Source organism: Falco biarmicus, chromosome 16 (assembly GCF_023638135.1).
Source record: "Falco biarmicus isolate bFalBia1 chromosome 16, bFalBia1.pri, whole genome shotgun sequence".
Taxonomy (NCBI): Eukaryota; Metazoa; Chordata; class Aves; order Falconiformes; family Falconidae; genus Falco; species Falco biarmicus.
In genome coordinates this window covers 3,793,987-3,814,220 of record NC_079303.1, presented here as the reverse complement: position 1 = coordinate 3,814,220, position 20,234 = coordinate 3,793,987, and the positions used below count along the sequence as shown (strand labels likewise).

At 53.9% G+C, this 20,234-nt stretch overlaps 2 protein-coding genes across 9 annotated transcripts in view; one reads left to right on the top strand and one right to left on the bottom strand.

Annotated features, from left to right (window-relative positions):
- Positions 1–20,234, top strand: part of LOC130159982 (collagen alpha-1(V) chain-like) — a 27,171-nt gene extending 6,937 nt beyond the window's left edge. Inside the window, exons 1-17 of one of the 8 annotated variants that reach the window (XM_056362097.1) lie at positions 2,145–3,555; positions 14,438–14,541; positions 15,078–15,224; positions 15,311–15,472; positions 15,559–15,708; positions 15,806–15,967; positions 16,054–16,215; positions 16,302–16,451; positions 16,688–16,779; positions 16,986–17,122; positions 17,255–17,367; positions 17,475–17,609; positions 17,899–18,015; positions 18,142–18,354; positions 18,457–18,615; positions 19,207–19,314; positions 19,656–20,234. In XM_056362097.1, the coding sequence (XP_056218072.1) occupies positions 14,500–14,541; positions 15,078–15,224; positions 15,311–15,472; positions 15,559–15,708; positions 15,806–15,967; positions 16,054–16,215; positions 16,302–16,451; positions 16,688–16,779; positions 16,986–17,122; positions 17,255–17,367; positions 17,475–17,609; positions 17,899–18,015; positions 18,142–18,354; positions 18,457–18,615; positions 19,207–19,314; positions 19,656–19,838 (2,232 nt within the window). In that variant the 5' untranslated portion in view covers positions 2,145–3,555; positions 14,438–14,499 and the 3' untranslated portion in view covers positions 19,839–20,234. Of the gene's footprint in view, positions 1–2,144; positions 3,556–14,437; positions 14,542–15,077; positions 15,225–15,310; positions 15,473–15,558; positions 15,709–15,805; positions 15,968–16,053; positions 16,216–16,301; positions 16,452–16,687; positions 16,780–16,985; positions 17,123–17,254; positions 17,368–17,474; positions 17,610–17,898; positions 18,016–18,141; positions 18,355–18,456; positions 18,616–19,206; positions 19,315–19,655 lie in introns of those variants that run through there. The other 7 variants (XM_056362103.1, XM_056362102.1, XM_056362101.1 and 4 more) reach the window with 7 other exon arrangements.
- TOMM6 (translocase of outer mitochondrial membrane 6) lies at positions 6–983 on the bottom strand. Its single transcript, XM_056362111.1, has 3 exons — positions 822–983; positions 629–730; positions 6–318 (listed from the first exon to the last, which is right to left on the bottom strand). Exons 1-2 carry the CDS (start codon positions 938–940, stop codon positions 634–636), a joined length of 216 nt encoding a protein of 71 aa, XP_056218086.1. The 5' UTR covers positions 941–983; the 3' UTR covers positions 6–318; positions 629–633.

The following is a 20,234-nucleotide window of genomic DNA, read 5'->3' as shown; positions in this document are numbered from 1 at the left end:
GTGGGTGATGTTGTTATTCTACAGACTTTAATAAACATGTGTATGGGGGTACAAAAGAAAATTCCATGCGCAATGGCTTCACATCCTTGAGAAAACTATTCTCCTTGTGCCTTGCAGAATAAATTGGAAATAAATGCTCCACACACTTAAACGCTTCACCCCCTTGTCACCGCTTCAAGCGTGACAGCTTTGAAGCGCGAGCAGCAGCTCTGCAGAGGACAGCAGGTACTTCCCGTGAACGTACTGCAACTGGGAACGGCTGAAGGCATCTCTCCTGGTGCTGGGGCGCGGGGAGGGCAGGTGGGCTCCGCTCCTTTCCTAGGGCGGCAATGAAGCAGCGTTAGGCAGGGCTGTTCCCAGCCCGTCTGCAGGCATGCGGCGCTTTCACCCAGCGCTGCAGCTCTCTCCGAAGCGGCTGGCGGCGGCTTTGACGCTCCCGCTCGCTTCAGCCCCTCTTGTAGCTCGGTTAGCTTGGATCTGGTCACCGCGCAGGGGCCGTCCCCTTCCCGGGGGGGCTCTGCCAGCACCGGTGAGCAGTCGGGGCACCAGCAGCTGGAGGCAGGTTTGGCAGGTAAGGGTGGCAGCTCCCGGTGGCCCCTTGTCCCCCCGCCGCCCCTCGGGGACTCACCGCCGCTACGGGACGGGCTGCGGGGCCATCAGGTCGATGTCCGTCAGGTTGCGGGCGACCCAGACCCCCGCGGCGAAGAGCCCCAGGTTCACCAGCAGGTTCCTGCAAGAGACACCGGCAGCGCTGGCTCCCGCGCTGGCTCCCGCCCCGCCCCGCCCCGGCCCGCCCCGGCCCCGGCCCGCCCCGCCCCGACCTGCGGAAGTCGTTCCGGTCGGTGGCGAAGCGGTAGGCCCTCCGCAGCCACCCGCGCAGCCCCTGCGGCGCGGCCCCGGGCCCACCCGCCGCCGCCACGGCTGCCGCCGCCGCCGCCATGCCGCCGCCTGGCCCGCCCCGCCCCGCCGCGCCGCCGCGCGATGCCGTCACTTCCGGCGCGCGGCGGGGGAACGGCGCGCACAGCGCCTCCGCGTGCCAGCCGCGTGGCCCGCCGGGCGGCCCTCGTGCTGCCGGCCGCGGGCAGGGGGCTGCGTGCAAAGGGCGGCGTGCCGGGTGCAAAGGGCAGCGTGCCGGGTGCAAAGGGCAGCGTGCCGGGTGCAAGGTGCGGCGTGCCACGCAGCGTGCAACAAGCCGCGTGCGGCGTGCAACCGTGTGCGCCGGGTGCAGTGTGCAAGGTGCGCAGTGCTGGGTGTGCAAGGTGCTGCGTGCCACGTGCAAGAGGCTGCGTGCAAGGCGCAGCATGCTGCACGCATGGTGCAACGTGCCAGGTGCCACGTGCAAGGTGCAGTGTGCCGTGTGTGATATTGTATGAACTCACGCTAGGATAGAATGAATGTTGTAGTTAAAATGTAATGAATATAAGAGACATGACATCCCCTGCGTGTTGTGTCTGCCAACATCTTGCGAGGCTGTCGACATCCTGTTACCTGTCGGCATCCTAAGCTAAAACACACCCGAGGAGGAAAGACAGATAGCAGGAGCTGGTTGAAACTGGTAACTCACCCAACTCAGCATTTTCTGGCAAAAGGTGAAAAGTACACCATGTACGGCCTTCCTCCCAAAGACCACCGCCCACGTCCCGAGGACCCCTGCCCACAGTTCTTGGAAGATTTGCGCAAACACAAAAGACTGATAAGCTAATTAACATACGAAGCGAGAGTAGGCGGGTTTAGGTAATGACTATGTCTAGGCGTTAATTGAATATTCATTGTATTATGGTATAAATACAAAGTAGTTAGTTACTTTAGACATGCACGTTAGGCAGAAGGATCCCCCGTGCATCCAGCGCTGCCAATAAAGGATACTTAGTCACTTAGAAATTTTGACTTCGTTCTTTAAATCACGTGCCAGGTACAGTATGCCATATGCAAGGTGAAATGTGTTCATCTGATTCATGTCAATATGGAACAATGCTGGGGCCGCATGGTGACATGTAACCTTCTGTCTTACACACCCTTGTGTAACCACATGTCTGTGATAAATAACTTAGTCCCAAAATAGGATTACAATTAAATTTTGCAATTTATTAAGCAAATAGAAGCAAGCAAACGGCGCTGGGTGCGCTGGGAGTCTCCGCTTCACCAAGACGTGCCCTGTACAAAATTTATTTTTGGTTTATATTTCCTAAACTAATACATATTCATAGCTATTTCTAAGAAAGGGTTGGTTTATGTGAAATGTGTTCATTTGATTCGTGTCGATATAGAACAATGCTAGGACCGCATGATGAAATGTAACCTTCTGTCTTACATACCCTTGTATAACCACATGCTTAAGAAAACAGAGTCATCAACATATATAGTTCCTGCATCTTGCAAAGAACATCTGGCTACATACCTAGTTCCTGTATCTTGCAAAGAACATCTGGTTACACACCCTGATATGCAGGCTGAGCTGCTAACAGCACAGTGTTAAGTAAGAGAAGTTTACAGGGCGCATGCATAAAATCTGGGGTCATCCTAACGGTGAGCCGAGGAAGACTGCTGACTTCATCCATCGACCACCAGATAGGGGTTAAGAAGACCCTAGGAGAGAGAAAGAGCATGCGCCACGACGTACACGCCTATTCCAAGGATCCATTTACATAAACCAACCCTTTCTTAGAAATAGTTATGAATGTGTATTAGTTTAGGAAATATAAACCAAAAATAAATTTTGTACAGCGCGCGTCTTGGTGGAGCGGAGACTCCCGGCGCACCCAGCGCTGTTTCCTTGCCTCTATTTGCTTAATAAATTGCAAACTTTGATTGTAATCCTATTTTGGGACTAAATTATTTATCACAATTGGGGGCTCGTCCAGGATGGCTTTGGTTCCTGAATTCTGACTTGATCAAGGAAGGGCACCCCACCGATTGGTGGCTCCTGTTCGAGTCAGGTCGGGACTGTAATGGTTGTCTGTACTGGAATGAAGGAAAGTGCGGTTGTAATTCGTGTTTGCACAATCAAGTGGAAAATTGCGGTTGTAAAGATTGCGAAGCTGTTCACCAAAGTGTGTACAGTGGGTTTTGCAGGTATGCTAAATAAAGACAAAGAAATCAACGACAGGATATGCGATTCAAGAATCAGCCACGTATACATTCCCCTCATCCCAAGATCACCAAAGGAGGACAAACGACCCCTAGTAACAGGTAAGAGCATGCGCAATATACCGAAGTTTATGCAAAACCCAGGAAATGGAGCAAGGAGGGGTTTTCTCAGAAATCAAAAGAAGAACGTATAAAAAGGAAAGCTGCAAACCTGCAAATTGAGAACCGTTGGTGGAGCACTGACTCCCCGGCCGCCCAGCACTGCTTTGCTTGCTAATCTCAGTAAATTAACCGTTCAAATTGCAAATTGACTCTAGTTCATTTTTATAACAGGACTAACACCATCCTGAACCTGAATAAAGGCAAGCAAAGAATTTGATTTTTTTTTTATGAGCTCCCTTGCCAGCTGCAGCACTATGTTTTGCCCATAATTCTGCACGTGAAGATCCGAATGAGGACGACGGAGCTGTAAGTATTTAAGGCGTATACCATTCGGTTGGGTGTGTAGGAGTGTGACCGGGACGGAACTTTGTTCCAAAGCGATTGTGGAGGTCTTCTATCTGCCGTTCCAATCTCCCGCGAGGGACTTGGCCGGTGAAGGACCGAAGAAATTCCTATAGGATTCGTGGGTGGGTGATGGGTCCTAAACCCCCTGCAAGACACTCCTACTAAGGTCACCAAGGACTGTAGGAATTGCCACAGTAAAATTCCTAGATGGGCCAGACAAAATCGAAGACCAAGGACCCGGAGAAAGGGAGCAAATTACCAACATACCACCAGCAAGTCCATTAGGAATAATGATTAGAAATTGGAACGATAGGGGCCCCAGAAAAGGAAAAAAGTAAATTAAAAATGGTCCAGGATTGTATGGTAGAATGACCAAAGGAACCTTTAAGACCACATGTCTTTTGGCCTGGTTTTGGATCCTTTGAAGACTGGATTTGCCAGGCCTTAAATATAGATGTTAATTCGAAGGAACCTTTTAGTCAGGGGGAAAGTGATTATGTAGGATTATGGATCAGGACTTCATGTCCTTTTCCAGCCTCAATCCTTACACTAAAAGCAGATGAGAAGTTTGAAGAAGAAGGAAAACAAGAAAAAGATGACAAATGGGAGCCACTGGATAACCTACCACCTCCATATCCTAATAATCCACCTCCGGCGGCAGCTCCACCAGTGGTATCTCCACCAGTACCACCAGTGCCTCCACCACCAACAGCACTAGAATTAGACTGACCTCCAGCTGTGTGTACAAGGAGTAGGACCGCCGTATCTGAGGGAGCTTCCTTATATCCCTTACGAGAGGTACCCCTCGGAGGCAGTCAGGGAGGCATCGGGTTTGTGGCAGTCCTGTAAAATACCACAGATGTGAGAAATGTCAAGAAAGAAATGGGGACCTTGTTAGATGATCCCCTTGGAGTAGCTGAAGAACTGGACCAATTCCTAGGCCCCAATACTTAGACCTGGGAAGAAATACAGTCCGTTTTAGGGATCTTATTTACTGCTGAGGAGAAGGGAATGATTAGGCAAGCTGGAATGAGAATGTGGGGAAGACAGAATCAGGTAGGACCCCCCAGGAGATCAAAAATGGCCAAATGTGGATCCCCACAGGGATCATCAACAACCCCAAGGAAGACAGACTATGAGGGACTTGAGAACATTAATCATACAGGGAATAAGGGAAGAGGTTCCCCGAGGGCAAAACATTAATAAAGCATTTAATGAACAACAAGGGAAAGATGAATCTCCAATGGTATGGTTGGAGAGATTAAGGAAAAGCCTACAAATGTATTCTGGAATTGACCCGAACACAGTGGCCGGAACCGCACTCCTTAGAACACAATTTGTGGCTAAATCCTGGGGAGACATAAGAAGGAAATTAGAAAAGCTGGAAGACTGGCAAGAGAGAGGATTAGAAGAGTTACTTAGGGAGGCACAGAAAGTATATGTTAGGAGAGATGAGGAAAAGCAAAAAAGCAAAAGCCAAAGTCTTTGTAAAAACAGTAAGAGAAAGTCAGAAAAATAAGATCCCGTCCAGAGAGAGGGGGGAAAAATAGAGAAAACACCCAGGGGACAATCTTATCGAGAAAGATCCACAGTTCCCATCTGTTACTATTGCAACAAGAAGGGACGTGTTCAGAAGAACTGTCGTAAGCAGGAACAAGATGAAAAAATATTCAAAGAATAGGGGTGTGTTGGAAGAAGGGTTCGCCGGAGTCCAGAAGACGCTCAGTATGAGTTATGCATCTTGCTCAACTTGATTAGTTTCTAACACTACTTATATAGAACCGATACACGTGCCTATTTGTAAAGCAGAAATATAATTGGTTAGTAGTCTCTAAACACGTGCGGTTCTCACACCCCTAATTATCATGACTAAAATAAGCATTCTATCCATGTAGCTAATTGTGTTGCTGTGCTTCAGCCTTGTAGGTTGTTCCTCCCTATTTTCCCGTACTGGTCCCTATCTTTCTTGGCCCTGCACCTGCTTTCCCAGCAGCTGTAGCTTGTTACAGCCACGGCCTGTTGGCACAACGTAATTACTTGGTCTCAGGATTCGAGAATAGCTCAAGGCTACCTTTCTTGTTAACTTCAGCACAGCAACTTCAGTACAATTCTGATTACAGGCCTATTCTAATACCAGGCCTGGATTGTGCAGGTCTTCAGAGATTCTAAGGCCACGCTTCTGCAGCCATTCTTCTACAGGGGTGTCAGGGGCTATATCTTCTGGGGACTTCAGCATCAACGGAGCCCCTGATAAAATTATCAATTGGTCCCCATAAAGAGGTAGTTTTATTTTTAGTGGACACAGGGGCTGAAAAATCCACCATTCAAAAACTTCCAAGGGCAGAGTTATATGTCAGTAGTAGGGGCAAAAGGAGAGCCTTTTAAAGTACCTGTCTGGAAAGATGTAGAAGTAAAAACAGAAGAAAATTTACCTTAATGATTTACTTTTACTCCCTGAAGCGGAGTACAATTTATTAGGAAGGGATTTGATTTTGAAAAAAACTTGAACATTCAGAGTCGAGGGGACAAATTGCACATTAAATTATACACTTTAACACAAGAGGATGAAGAAGCCATTAACCCTTCGGTATGGTATAAGGAGGGGGAAACTGGAAAGATAAAAATGGACCCCATAAAATGGATTCGCCTCATCCAATTAGAGTCAAACAATACCCTATACCAATGGAGGGAAAAAAGGGATTAAAACCTGTAGTTGACAAACTTCTGGAAAAAGGAACTTTAGAACCATGTGTGTCACCTCATAATCCACCCGTCCTCCCTGTAAAGAAATCTGATGGGTCATACAGGATGGTACAGGACCTGAGAGCTGTAAATCAGCGATCACTAAATTTCCCTGTCTATCTCCCAAACATACTTGGTATAGTGTAATAGATTTGAAAGATGCTTTTTGGGTCAGCCCTCTGGATGAGGGATCCAGAGATTATTTTGCCTTTGAGTGGGAGGACCCCGAAACAGGATGAAAACAACAATTAAGATGGACTGTGCTACCACAGGGGTTTACAGAGTCACCAAATCTATTTGGACAAACTTTGGAGAAAAATCTTACAAGATTTCACATTACCCAGGGGGGGTAAAATTATTACAATATGTGGAGATCTATTAGTAGCAGGAGAAACTGAAAAGGGAACCTGAGAAGCTACTATTAAAATTGTTAAATTTTCTAGGAGAAAAGGAATTGCAGGTGTCTCGATCAAAATTACAGTTTGTAGAGCAAAAAGTAAAATACTTAGGGCATTGGCTGAGTAAGGGAAGAAATAAATTTGATCCTGACAGGGTATCTGGGATCCTATCCTTAAGACCCCCACAAACTAAAAAGGAAATTCAGCAAATATTGGGATTATTAGGGTATTGTAGACCATGGCTGGAAAGCTACAGCAAAAAGGTCAAATTCTTATATGAGAAATTAACTAATAACCAACTTAAGTGGCTCACCGAAGATGATCAGAAATTCGAGGAAATAAAAAGGGCATTAATACAAGTGCCTGTATTGAGCCTCCCAGATGTGGGAAAACCTTTTTATCTTTTTGTGAATACATCAAACCAGACAGCATATGGAGCCCTTACTCAAGACTGGGCAGAAATTAGGAAACCCGTGGGGTTTGGTCTAAGTTACTTGATCCAGTAAGTAGAGGATGGCCTGCTTGTCTCCAAGCTTTGGTCGCTACAACATTATTAATAGAGGAAATTAGGAAGATGACCTTTAGTGCTCCTTTAAAGGTGTATGCTCCACACAATGTCAGAAGTGTTTTGCAACAGAAAGCGGAAAAATGGTTAACAGATAGCCGGATCCTAAAGGATGAAACGATACTGATTGACTCCCCTGACTTAGAACCGAGGGTAACCTCTGCTCAGAGTCCAGCACAGGTTTTTTTTGGAGAGCCATCGGAGAAATTACAACGCAACTGTTTCGAGGTAATTAAGACCTGGACTAAGGTGAGACCAGATTTAAGGGATACCGAGTTGGAGAAAGGAGAAGCACTGTTTGTAGATGGCTCCTCCCGAGTGGTGGAAGGAAAAAGATAATCAGGATGTGCAATAATTAATAAGGGCCTAGAACCTGTGAAAAAAGAAAATCAGGATATGAAATAATTAATAAGGACCTAGAACCTGTGGAATCAGGACCTTTGAGTCCATCATGATCAGCTCAGGCTTGTGAGCTGTATGCCCTGTGTAGGGCCCTGGAATTATTAAAGGGGAAAAGTGGGACTATATTTACAGATTCTAAATATTCATATGGGGTGGTCCACACTTTTGGAAAAATTTGGGAAGAAAGAGGTTTAATTAATACTCAAGGGAGGAATCTTATACATCAGGAATTAATAGTAAGAATTTTAAGGACATTAAGAAAACCAAGGGAGAGAGCAGTGGTACATGTAAGAGGACACCAAAAGGGATTAGATTACCGAACCAGAGGAAATAATTTAGCAGATAAAGAAGCCCAGGAAGCAGCCTTGAGGACTCAGGTCATTAAAATTAATGTAGTACAGGAGGAAGAAAGATGAGAGGAAGGAGAAAAGAAGTTTACCCCTGAGGAACAAACAAAATTGGAGAAAATAGGGGCTAAGTTAGAACAAGGAAAATGGACACTGCCTGGCGGGCGAGAGATGTTAAAAAAAAGCCTGTGCTAGGAAATATTGGAACATCTGCATGCACAAACACATTGGGGTACAAAGGCGTTAAGTGATCATTTCCTTAAACAATTTGGCTATATTGGGATTTTTGAAATAAAACAAATTACACAAGGTTGCTTAACTTGTCAGAAGATAAGAAAGTGTTTCGACAAGTAGCTACGGGAGGGAAAAACACAACTTACAAACCTTTTGAGAAAATACAAGTTGATTTCACTGAATTGCCCGAGGCAGGGAGGATAAAATATCTATTGGTAATAGTAAATCATTTAACACAATGGGTAAAAACTTATCCTGTAACATGAGGTACGACACAAACGGTGGTAAAAATTTAGAGAAGGAGCAATCCTGCAAGAGAAGTATAACTGCCAGGTAAGTTCCTTCATCCTTAGTTCTGCAATTCTTTATTAGAGCATTTGATACCTAGATATGGGATAATCCAGTACATTGATTCTGATCAGGGCACACACTTTACTTCCAAAATAATAAAATTATTATGTCAATCATTAGGTATTCAGTGGGAATACCAGTGTGCCGCGTGCCAGGTGCCACATGCGAGGTACAGTATGCCACGTGCAAGGTGCAGTGTGCTGCATGCAAGGTGACATGTGCCACATGCAAGGTGCCAGGTGCCACATGCAAGGTGCAGCGTGCAAGGTGCCGCATGCGAGGTGCAGCATGCCACGTGTAAGGTGCAGTGTACTGCATGCAAGGTGCCGCATGCGAGGTGCAGCGTGCCACGTGCAAGGTGCAGCGTGCTACATGCAAGGTGCAGCGTGCCACGTGTAAGGTGCAGCATGCTGCATGCAAGGTGCAGTGTGCAAGGTGCAGTGTGCAGCGTGCCACATGCCACATGCAAGGTGCAGCGTGCCACGTGTAAGGTGCAGCATGCTGCATGCAAGGTGCAGTGTGCAAGGTGCAGTGTGCAGGTGCCACATGCCACATGCAAGGTGCAGCGTGCCACGTGTAAGGTGCAGCATGCTGCGTGCAAGGTGCAAGGTGCAGTGTGCAGCGTGCCACATGCAAGGTGCAGCGTGCCACGTGCCAGGTGCCGCGTGCAACGTGCTCGCGTGCTGCGTGCAGCCCGGCAGGGTGGCCTTGCATAAAGTGTGTGGCTTCCCACGGCCACTGGTGCACCATGTGTGTGTCAGGGGGGTGGCTGCAGGGGGACACCAGCCAGCGAAGCCCCCCACTGGCACCCCTGCCTTGCACGCTCGCAGGGGGCCCTTGCACACCTGGGCTCTGCACTGGGGGTCCTTGGTGGGTGCCGCCAGCTCAGGAGGGTCCCCATGTGTCCCCCACCGTGCAACCGGGTGAACCTGTGGGGAGCCGGGTTTGCACGGGCGCTGATGGGGGGTGGCGAGGAGGGAAGGTATGGGAGGAATGTGTGGAAAGGGAGGGAAGGGCTGGAGCGCTGCGTGGGCCGTGGCCGTGCCGCTCGGACTGTGCGTTCCCGCTGCAGGTGGGGGATCCCAAAAATGTCTCCTCCTGCTCCCCCCGTCCCTCCCTGCCTGCGCCCAAACCCTCGCCCTGTTCCCTGCTCCCAAATTCTCCCATTTCCCTGCAACTCCTCCCTGCTCCTTCCCTCCATTTTGCATATGGTGAACCCCCAACCTCAGCCCCCCGCTCCAGCACCCCCACCCCCACCCCAGCTTTTGCAGCTTTTTGGAGAAAAAAAATTCTCTCTGCCAGCTCGGGCATTACCACCTTTCCCAGGAGATTCCTGCTTCCATCGGGATGGGACTTCCCGCCAGCCAAACTCACTTCATTAGTGTCATTAAGCCTTGCCCACGTGCCTGGTGCCAGGGCACCGTGCACCGATGCTTTCCCGGGCATCCCTCCCCTTGCCCTGCTGCCAACCCCGCTGGCGCTGCCGCCGTCCCTGCCCCGAGTTCCATGCTCTGTGAAGGTTTTATAGATGACCACGTCCATGTGGTGTCACATCAAACAAGCCAGGATGGAGCAACTGGGATCACCGTGCCGGCTGGTGACCGGCTGGATGCGGAGTTTGCTAGGACCAGACCAGTGCACTGAGGTGGGACCTGTGTCCCACACTGGCTCTGGTGGTCTCCTCCTCCTCTTGTGCCTGGAAAAAGCAGCTGGTGGGACTGAGAGCGGCTGAAGGCACCAGCCCGAGCAGGGGTGATCCTGCGGACCCCCAACACACTGCGGTTGGCCCCTTTCTGGGGTGCACTAGGGGTCACCCACTTGCGGGGATGCTCCAGGTCTGTTTAAGGATCCTTTGTGCAATGAGAACTGGCCACAGGGCTGCAATTACACTACTATTCTATAAAGATTTTAGCTTATCCTCACGCAGAATTTCTAGCAATTAGCATCGCTTTCCTATTACTCCCCTTTCCCTGCTCCCCAAGAGCCAGTTCTGCTCTTTGGGGACACCCGGGTCACCCAGCCAGGCTCCAGCGTGGCGAGGACCCTCTCCGTGACACCACCCATCCAGGCTGCAGCCACATTTGTCCCTGCTGCTCTCTTCCAACCCCAAATCCCAAAGAGCTAATTGATCCACCCAGTTAGTTAATTGATTTATAGCTATTAGAGCCTCTAATTAACCGACCAGCTGGAAAGCTGTGTGTTATCTGCCCGGTGGGAGCAGCCTTGAGAATCAGCCAGCTCCGAGGGGCCGTGGGCTGACCCGTCCCCGCGATCGGCACCACTCGTTCACCGACTTTGAAGGATTTTATTCCACCTCAAGCTTTGGCTTTTCCCTTTTATCTCCGTCCTTGCTAACGTTTAGCACCAGTGAACTCCCTCGGAGCCTCCCTGTTCCCTTTTATTTCTTCCCACGTTCCTGCAAGGTCACAAACTCCTCTTCCCCTGCCGTGTTGGTGTAGCGCTGAGCAGCCCAGTTCAGACCAGTTTGTTATCGCCGTGTTCCCAGCCAGCAGCGAAACCTCCCGCTGCTGTCAGCACCTGACACAATCCAGATGTTTGTTAAGCATCGAAGGTGATGCATCCCACCGCGGGGCCAGGCGAGATGTCTGTACCTTGTACTGGCACATCTGGCCGGTGCTGAGGGGCTCCCGGGGGTGCCGTTCCCTGTGGGAATGTGGGGAATTAAGGAGTAGGAGATGCTGGAGGTGCCTGGCAGAGGTGCTCAGTGCCTGGCTGCTCCTGTCACCAAAATCAGGAATAAACCCTCTTAACACCAATGCAGGCTGAAGAAGCAGGCACTGCGTTATTGCAGCGCTGGGGACGTGGGGGATGGCTCCGAGCATCAAAATTCCAGAGTTTTTATACACTTTTTCAGTCAAGTCATTGTTCTTTTGAACATATTTGTTTTGAACCTATTTGAACATATGAACAAAAGAAAAACAGGTTCTTTTACATAAAAATGCATACTATGCTCGCTCTTCAATTTACCCTTTACATTGGGTGGTTTCACCCATCGCACGATCCCATCGATATTGCAATCTTACTATATTTTACATATATATATACACATCTAATATATATATATTAAAACTTGCAATCATTGGTCAAATCTGCGTAGCTCTACTGATTGGCGTCCTTGATATTCAAATCAAGACAGAAGGGTAACGGGATTTCCAAGCAGCGTAACTGGTGTCCATTGTACGTAACTAGTATCCATGACAGTCTCCTTAACAGTTTCTTAACAATCCTATAGTTACAACTCCATGGTTAATTATTTGAAATATTTAACTCTATAGATACTAAAGCAGAACATATTGTTTCTATAGTTAGCCAAAACACACCACACCTGCTATTGCTGTACCCGTTCTATCACACTTAGCTTCTTATATTTCTATATTAAATCTCATTTGATTTCAAATATTTGTAACACCCTGGGGATGCAGGGGGTCCCCTTGCATGGGGGTCCGTGCCCTGGGGATGCAGGGGGTCCCCTTGCATAGGGGCTCTGTGCCCTGGGGATGCAGGGGGTCCCCTTGCATAGGGGCTCTGTGCCCTGGGGATGCAGGGGGTCCCCTTGCAGGGGGCTCCGTGCCTTGGGGATGTAGGGTGACCCCCTAGCATGGGGGCTTCTTGTCCCGGGGATGCAGAGAGCCCCCTTGCATGGGGGGCTTCATGCCCTGGGGATGCAGGCCCCCCTCCTTGCACAGGGGCTCTGCCCTGGGGAAGCAGGGGGTCCCCTTGCATGGGGGCTCCGTGCCTTGGGGATGCAGGGGGTCCCCTTGCATGGGGGCTCCGTGCCCTGGGGATGCAGGGGGTCCCCTTGCACGGGGGCTGCAGAGGTGGGGATGGAGCAGGATCGGGAGCAGCGCCCAGAGGCTGATGCAATGCAGATCTTCAGGTCTCGAATCAAAGGGCTTTAAACCAGGTTTGCTGAGAGGTCGGAGATAACCGCAGGAATTTGGCTGGCCCTGGTGATCAGAGGCTGACGGCAGAAGGGGTGCTGCCCTCAGAAAATGAGGCGGGGGGTGTCTGCCCCGTCCGTGCCCCCAGCTAGCCAGGGTTTGTTCCCAGCAGCTGGAATTCGGTGTAAGGAGCTGCAAACGCAAACAGGAGGGAAAAGCTTCCAGGATTAGGGCAGGGTGGCTTTCTAGGAAAGGCAATCAATGCTGGGGAGGCCCTGGGGGAGCTCCCTGGGGTGGAACTGGCACCTGGCTGCCCTCGGCGATCGCCGGCTGATGGTTTGCACAAAGCACACGTGGGGTGGGGGTGGGGGTGGGGGTGGGGGCGATCTGGCGGCCCCGCTGGGAGAGGCTGCCGGAGCTGAGCTGGGGGCGGGGGGCTCTCCGGCACTCCCCCTCGTTGCTTCAGCTCTTCGGCGGGGCAAGCTGCTCTCCAGGGCCACCTGGGACTGATCTGCCAGGTAAACCCCTCAATTTGGAGAGAAAAGTGTCGTTATTATTCTCTCTTTTACTCTGGTGCTGTCCCTGCTGACCTGCGAGCGGTGCCTGTGCTGCCATTAACCCCTGCTAGCCTGGGGAGGGGGTGGCCAGTCCTAACTGGGAGCCCAGTGCCCCAGCCGGGCTGGGATCAGTGGGTTTTGGGGCAGAGCATCCCCTGCTCACCGCGGCCGCATCTCTTGCCGTGAGCCCTGCTCCCTGACCCCACAGCCTGGCAGCGGGGAAGCCCCAAAGGCCACCCCAGGGAGCCCTTTGCATCTGCAGGGTTTGAGCCCCGAGCCCCTATGGGGAGCCCAAACCGTGTCCCATGGGAGCAGCACAGGGGCGGGGATGCAGCCTGGAGTGGGGCTTGCACCCCGCTCCGGTGCGGGCTGCCCAGGGGCACCCAGCGGGCAGGTTGCCCAAGCCCAGTGGGGCGATGCAGGCGAGGGCGAGCGGCTGGGCCAGGATCCCGTGGGACAATAGTGGGGTGGTGCCGCTGGGTGCTGTGACCCGTGGGGCTGGCACAGGGCGATTGAAACGTGGCTGCAAGCAAGTGGAGGCTTCGGGCGAGTTGCAGGCGTGCCAGTGCCAAGGGAGCCACCGTGGCATTGCCAGGTCCCATGTCTCCTCCCAAAATGGGGAGCGGGTCCATGTGGCCCCCAGCTGATGCATCTCCTGCGGGTCCTCGCTGGTGGTGGTGCCCTGTGGCGCTGGAGGTGACCCAACGCTTGGCAGAGCTGGGAGCACCACAGGTGGCACCGGACAGGCAGCTGTCCCCCAGCTGGCAGTGTTGTCCTACGGGATGTGTTCACCCCTGTGTAAGAAACTATGGACTAGGGTATTGTTTATTAAGATTTATGTTAAACCCAATGTAAAGGTTAGGCAACAAAAGATATGAAATCGCTTATGCAAACAGCCACCAGACACCGCTTGTGTAAGATAGGACAACCGCAATCAACTAAACCAGATACCGCTTGTGCAAGATAAGATAACCACCAGATATCCAGGAACCGACAGAAACAGGACAAACAACCCCATATAAGGACATATGAGTGAGGGGTCAACTATGGGATGAAGGAGGAAGACTTCTTACTTCGGCCTCAACGACCACCAGGAGGCAGAAAACGACCCCCTAACAACAACTGAAGCATGCGCAGAGTACCTCCACTACTTCATGAACACGGAAGTAAAGATGTATAAAAAGGGACTGTTTGAACTGCTCAGGACGGCAGTTGGCGGAGCGCAGACTCCCCTGTCGTCCAGCGCTGGTTTTGCTCATATTCTACTTGCTATAATTAATAAAATTTTAGTTGGATTATGATCTGTTGTGGTCTCAATTTATAACACCTGCCTCTCCCTTTGCAGCTGGGTGCTGACCGGGGCCCTTCTCCTCGCTGGGACTGGGGCCAGGACGAGCTTTTGGGAAAATGTTCTCACTGGTGGGCAGGCAGACGAACTTCAGCGGGAAGGTAGGTGGTTTTGCAACCCTCCTGCTGCCACACAGCTGTGGTTTGCGATGGAGGAGCAGGGATGGGTGCTGGCTCTCCATCGCTTGGGATGTTAAGGAGCTGGGAGAGCATCACTGTGGTATGGGGAGTCATCTGGGACCTCAGCTGGGAAAGGAGGGTGAATGGGCTTCTAGCTCCCCATCCTTGGTTAGCATCCAGCTGGTATAAGGGTAAAGGTGAGGGTCTCATCCTGCTTTCATCTCCCTGTGCCCTCTCTATACCTCGGTCCATGGCAGGCTGGATCCCTGTCGCCCTGTGCGTATGGCCTGCAGCACAGGAGGGGCAGATGTGCCCAGTAAGTGGCGAGCAGCCCTGCGGCAAGGGTTGGTGGCACTGGGGGGTTCACCTGCACATCCAGGGTGGTCAGAATTCAGGGGCTCTGCCAGGAGCAGGAGAGGCAGAAGGAGCTGGGGGCTGTGGTGGGGAGGGGGAACCACGGCAAAGCCAAAACAACTCAGCGAGCTGCTGTCCTCACCGGTGGCAATTTGTCATTGCAGTCCGGCCCCAGGGACCCCAGACAATTCCATGGCCCTTGGGACGAGAACAGGAGACAGGAACCCTCAGACTGTCCCCCGCCACCCCCTTGGGATGACAGAGAAGGCAACCGAGGACCTGAGGGCTGCTTCGGAGAGGTGAGGCAGGTGGTTAGGGGGAGATGGGTCCGATGGTGGCGGCTGGTGGCTGTCCCTCGCATGCCACTATTGTCACTGGTGGTGATTTGCCATTGCAGTGCGGCCCCCAGGCCCCCAGACCCTTCCATGGCCCTGCCAATGTTCCTTGGGACAAGGAGGACAGGAGACGGGGACCCCATGACTGTCCCCCAGCACCCGACTGGGATGACAGAGAAGGCAACCGAGGACCTGAGGGCTGCTTCGGAGAGGTGAGGCAGGTGGTGACGGGGAGATGGGTCCGATGGTGGCGGCTGGTGGCTGTCCCTCGCATGCGACTATTGTCACTGGTGGTGATTTGCCATTGCAGTTCGGCCCCCAGGCCCCCAGACCCTTCCATGGCCCTGCCAATGTTCCTTGGGACAAGGAGGACAGGACACGGGGACCCCATGACTGTCCCCCAGCACCCCATTGGGATGACAGGGAAGGCAACCGAGGACCTGAGGGCTGCTTCGGAGAGGTGAGGCAGGTGGTGACGGGGAGATGGGTCCGATGGTGGCGGCTGGTGGCTGTCCCTCGCATGCGACTATTGTCACTGGTGGGATTTGCCATTGCAGTTCGGCCCCCAGGCCCCCAGACCCTTCCATGGCCCTGCCAGTGTTCCTTGGGACAAGGAGGACAGGAGACGGGGACCCCATGACTGTCCCCCAGCACCCCCTTGGGATGACAGAGAAGGCAACCGAGGACCTGAGGGCTGCTTCGGAGAGGTGAGGCAGGTGGTTAGGGGGAGATGGGTCCGATGGTGGCAGCTGGTGGCTGTCCCTCGCATGCCACTATTGTCACTGGTGGTGATTTGCCATTGCAGTGTGGCCCCTGGGACCCCAGACCCTTCCATGGCCCTGCCAATGTTCCTTGGGACAAGGAGGACAGGAGACGGGGACCCCATGACTGTCCCCCAGCACCCCATTGGGATGACAGAGAAGGCAACCGAGGACCTGAGGGCTGCTTCGGAGAGGTGAGGCAGGCGGTGAGGGGGAGATGGGTCTGGTGGTGGCGGCTGGTGGCTGTCCCTCGCATGGCACTATTGTCACTGGTGGTGATTTGCCATTGCAGTGCGGCCCCTGGGACCCCAGACCCTTCCATGGCCCTGCCAATGTTCCGTGGGACAAGGAGGACAGGAGACGGGGACCCCATGACTGTCCCCCAGCACCCCCTTGGGATGACAGAGAAGGCAACCGAGGACCTGAGGGCTGCTTCGGAGAGGTGAGGCAGGCGGTGAGGGGGTGGTGGGCTGCAGGGGGTGGTAGCAGTAGTGGGACTGAGGGCAGGGAGTGGGTGAAATGGGGCAGGGGCCATTCACTGCCCTGGTGGCAAGGACAGTGCATGGGGACAGGTTTGCCTGCACAGTGCTGGCAGCAGCAGCAGCCTGGCTTCTCTGCTCTGCAGCTGCAGCGTCCCCTGTACTGCTCAGTGCCTTCAAACCACCCCCTTCCCCGCAGGAGCCACAGATGCCTGACCCCAACTGCATTGCCTGGCCTGAATTCCCGGACAAGATGCAGCACCCACCCAGGCACCCCGCCAGCCTGCCATGGTGGGTGCCCATGCCAAGGGTGGGGGGCGCGGGGGGACTGTGCAGCGGTGGGGTGGCAAGCAGGGGCACTGGGGCCATGCTCTGCAGCGGTGCACAGCCAAGGGGTGATGCAGCGTTGAAGCTGGCTGTGCTCAGGGTAGGGGGGCTGCACCAGAGACCCCTTCCAGCCTAAATCCCCCACCCTGGGGCTGCCTTTGCTCCTGCAGGAGGCGAGGCGGCTTCAGGGGTGGCTGGCTGCTCAGGGGCTCTCGTGGCCGTGCTAAGGCATGCAGCCAACTCCTTCACCTTCAGCACCAAAAGCGCAGCAATTTCCAGCACCTGCAGTGTACCTGGCCCTCCAGAGGTTTGTGCCAACCCTGTACCAGCTGCTCAGGGCTGTGAGGGGCCCCACGCAGCGGCAGCATCTCCACGGTGCTCACCAGCATCTCCTGGGGCAGAGCAAGGAGCCGCTCCCATTGTGTTTCTTGCTTTGCAGGGAATAAACCATCCCCAAGGTCCTTCTCTGGGATGAGCAATTGGAGGGTCAGTAACCCACAGCACCGTGGTCCTCCTAAGTCATGTAACAGCAGGAAACAGAAGGCTCAAGTTGTAGGTTTTCACATGCTCCATCCCAGCACCCAGCAGTGACCCAAGTTTGCACGGTCTTGAGCCCTGCACGGTGCCCCCATGCCCCCAACCAGTGTGGTCTCCCCCAGGGCCCGCCAGCAGTGAGCAGCAAGGTCCCTGAGCCCCCCACACCGGCCAGCACCCCTCAGAGGAGCCCAGCTGCTGATCCTCAGGCTGCGACGACAGAGGCTGTGGAGCCGGAGCAGGCAGCAGGAGCGATGCTGGTAGGACAGCATCCTTCTGCTGGGGGCAGGCAGGGATGCTCGTGCCCCTTGGAGGTGCCTGGCTTGGGTGTCTCTTCGGCCAGCGTAACATCTTCCTTCTCTCTCATCCAGCCTTTTCGCTTTTCACCTTGCTGTCTCTTTGCCAGGCACGGAAATTTTCCTGACTCTTCTCTGGGGCTGCAAAGCCCCATGGTTCCCTTTGGGTTTTAGCACCCCATCTGTCCCCTCTCCCAGCTCTTCTTCCCAGAACAGACCTGTGTCCCAGTCTCACACCATTGCATCTCCCCAGGTTGAGTCGGAAACCAAGGAGAAACCTGCGGGCAGCCACAGCCAGGGCCCCTCTGCTTTGGAAATGGAGCCAGCCCCCCTGGAGGAGAGCTCTGCTGAGACAGAGAAGCACCCTGAGGTACCAGCTAATGCGTCTGCTCTTCCCACCTAAAAGCGGTGCCCAGGGGTGGTGGGAGCTTGCAGTCCCCTTTGCAACCCCTTTTTCCCCACGGACCCCGCAGTGCATCTGTAATCCTTTGAACAGGTAAAGCCGTGCAGCCAAAGTGTCCCTGAGGCTGGCACCGGTGGCGGGTCACATCCCTCGGATCCCACAGACCCTCTGGAGCCTGTCCCCAAGGACAGCACAGCAGCCAGCTCCGTGGGAGAGGTCGGTGCTGAGCTGCATCCGCGTTCCCAGGGACGGCAGCATCTGCAGAGCAGAGCTGGGGAAACCGAGGCACACGCTGCCGGCGATGGGGTGGGTTGCCCACCCTGGGTGGGAGCCCATCAGGGCACTGCTGCAGGCAGGGGGTGTGTGGGCAGCGCTGCCTGTGTCCCCCAGCCCCATTCTCTCCCGCAGCATCTTGGAGGTGTTCAGCCATCCGAAAACTCGCAGGTCCCGACAGGAGCTGCCGCAGAGCCCGATGCACAGCCCAGCCAGGCTTCCTTGGACACCTGCACCACACCAGAGACCTCAACGCCGAGCTTGCACCCTCCTGGGTCCAGTGCGATGGAGCCAGTAAGGGGCTCAGGGTGCCTCTGCTCCCTCGCGCTCACCCTGAGGCAGGTGCCCAGGGCTCAGGGATACTGCCACAGCCCAGGAGCAGTGGAGTGGGATCCCTCATATCCCTCTGGCCTCCCTGTTTGCAGGATTATGGGCTGGGGTTAAAGTGCTGCTTTGAGCCTGTAGCTGGCTGCACCGGAGATGCTGATAAACGGGAGACAGCTGGGAGAAAGGCCAAAAAAATAACTAGAGGCTTGAGAGCGTGCTGGAGCGTGAACGACCCCGGGACTCAAGCTTTAACGAAGCAAATGAGAGCATTGCAGAGCAGCTTAATTACTGCCTAATGGGGAAGAGAAATGGCTGGTGGGGCTCTCGGTGGTCATGCTGCCAGGGCTGGGCGGAGGGGAGAGCTGGGGGCAGCTCTCGCGCCCGAGGGAAGGGTGGCAAACCAGCACCCCAGGGAGCCAAGGTCCCAGCGGGTTCCCCCGCAGGGTGACCGGTCCCTGGCTAGTAATCGGTATGGGCAGCCCCTGTTTGGCCCCAACCTTGCCCAGTCCCTCTCCCCTTCAAAGCATCTGACCCTTCCTCACCTTTTCCACCACGCAGGATGCAGGTGACCAGCAGAAGCTCTGCTCCACGCTCCCAACACCCTCCCCAGCCAGCATGGACCTCCGCTCCGCCGCCATCCTCGCCAGGAAGGAGGAGATCGAGCTGGTGAGTCCCGGTGGCCCCTGGCCGAGGAGTGCAGGGGTCTGGGGCTAGCTGCAGTGGGGGGGAGCTCACCCGAGGACCCTCTGAACCGCGGTGGGAGAAGCAGTGTTGGGTGATGGGGGGACATGAATTTGGCATCTTTGGGGTCGCTGAGGAGAAACCCCTCCTGGTGATGGTGGGTGCAGGGGAAGGTGCTCATGGGCAAGGAGTTTGCAGGGGCTCAGATGCTGTCAGAGGGTTCATGAACCCACCTCAGAGGGAAAAATATCCCTGGACGGGGCTGCATGCTGCTGGCTGGGAGGTTTTGGGGTGCCCTGTGCTGACCTCGTGCCGTTCCCCTGCAGTCCTACCAGCAGTTTAGCCTGACCATCGCGGTGGTGGCCACAATGTTGCTGCACAAAGAGCCCTCCATGGAGGCGGCGCTGGGGCTGGCACTGAGGGCCAACCTCCGCCAGGGCCGGATCCATCACCTCCAGGAGCTGGAGGACTTCATCAACAACTACGACTCATCCACCCTCAGCCACTGAGGGGGTGGCCAGGGCAAGCGGACAGACACCCCCTCTCACCAGCCAGGGCTGGGGGGGTGATGGGGGGCCGTGTTGGTGCATAGGGGTGCTTGTGATGGTGTTGAACCCTCGGGGCAAGGTACTATGGACATGCTGGTGTGGTCCCACCATCCCTCTTGGAGATGGAGGAGGAGGGGGGGGGGGGGGGGATGCTTAGTTTTAGCCCTGCCCAGACCTGTATGGGCAGCAAAAGGGGGAGCTGGTTTGACTGGAGGGTGGTGGGAGGGAGAGCGGCTGCAGGGAGCTCCCAGCCACCCTGGCTCCACGCTCTGTTCCTGGTTCACAGGGATGTGCCCAGAAACCCTGGGGGTTGTTCTTGGCTTTAAATCTAATAATAAACTGGCTGTGATCTTTGCA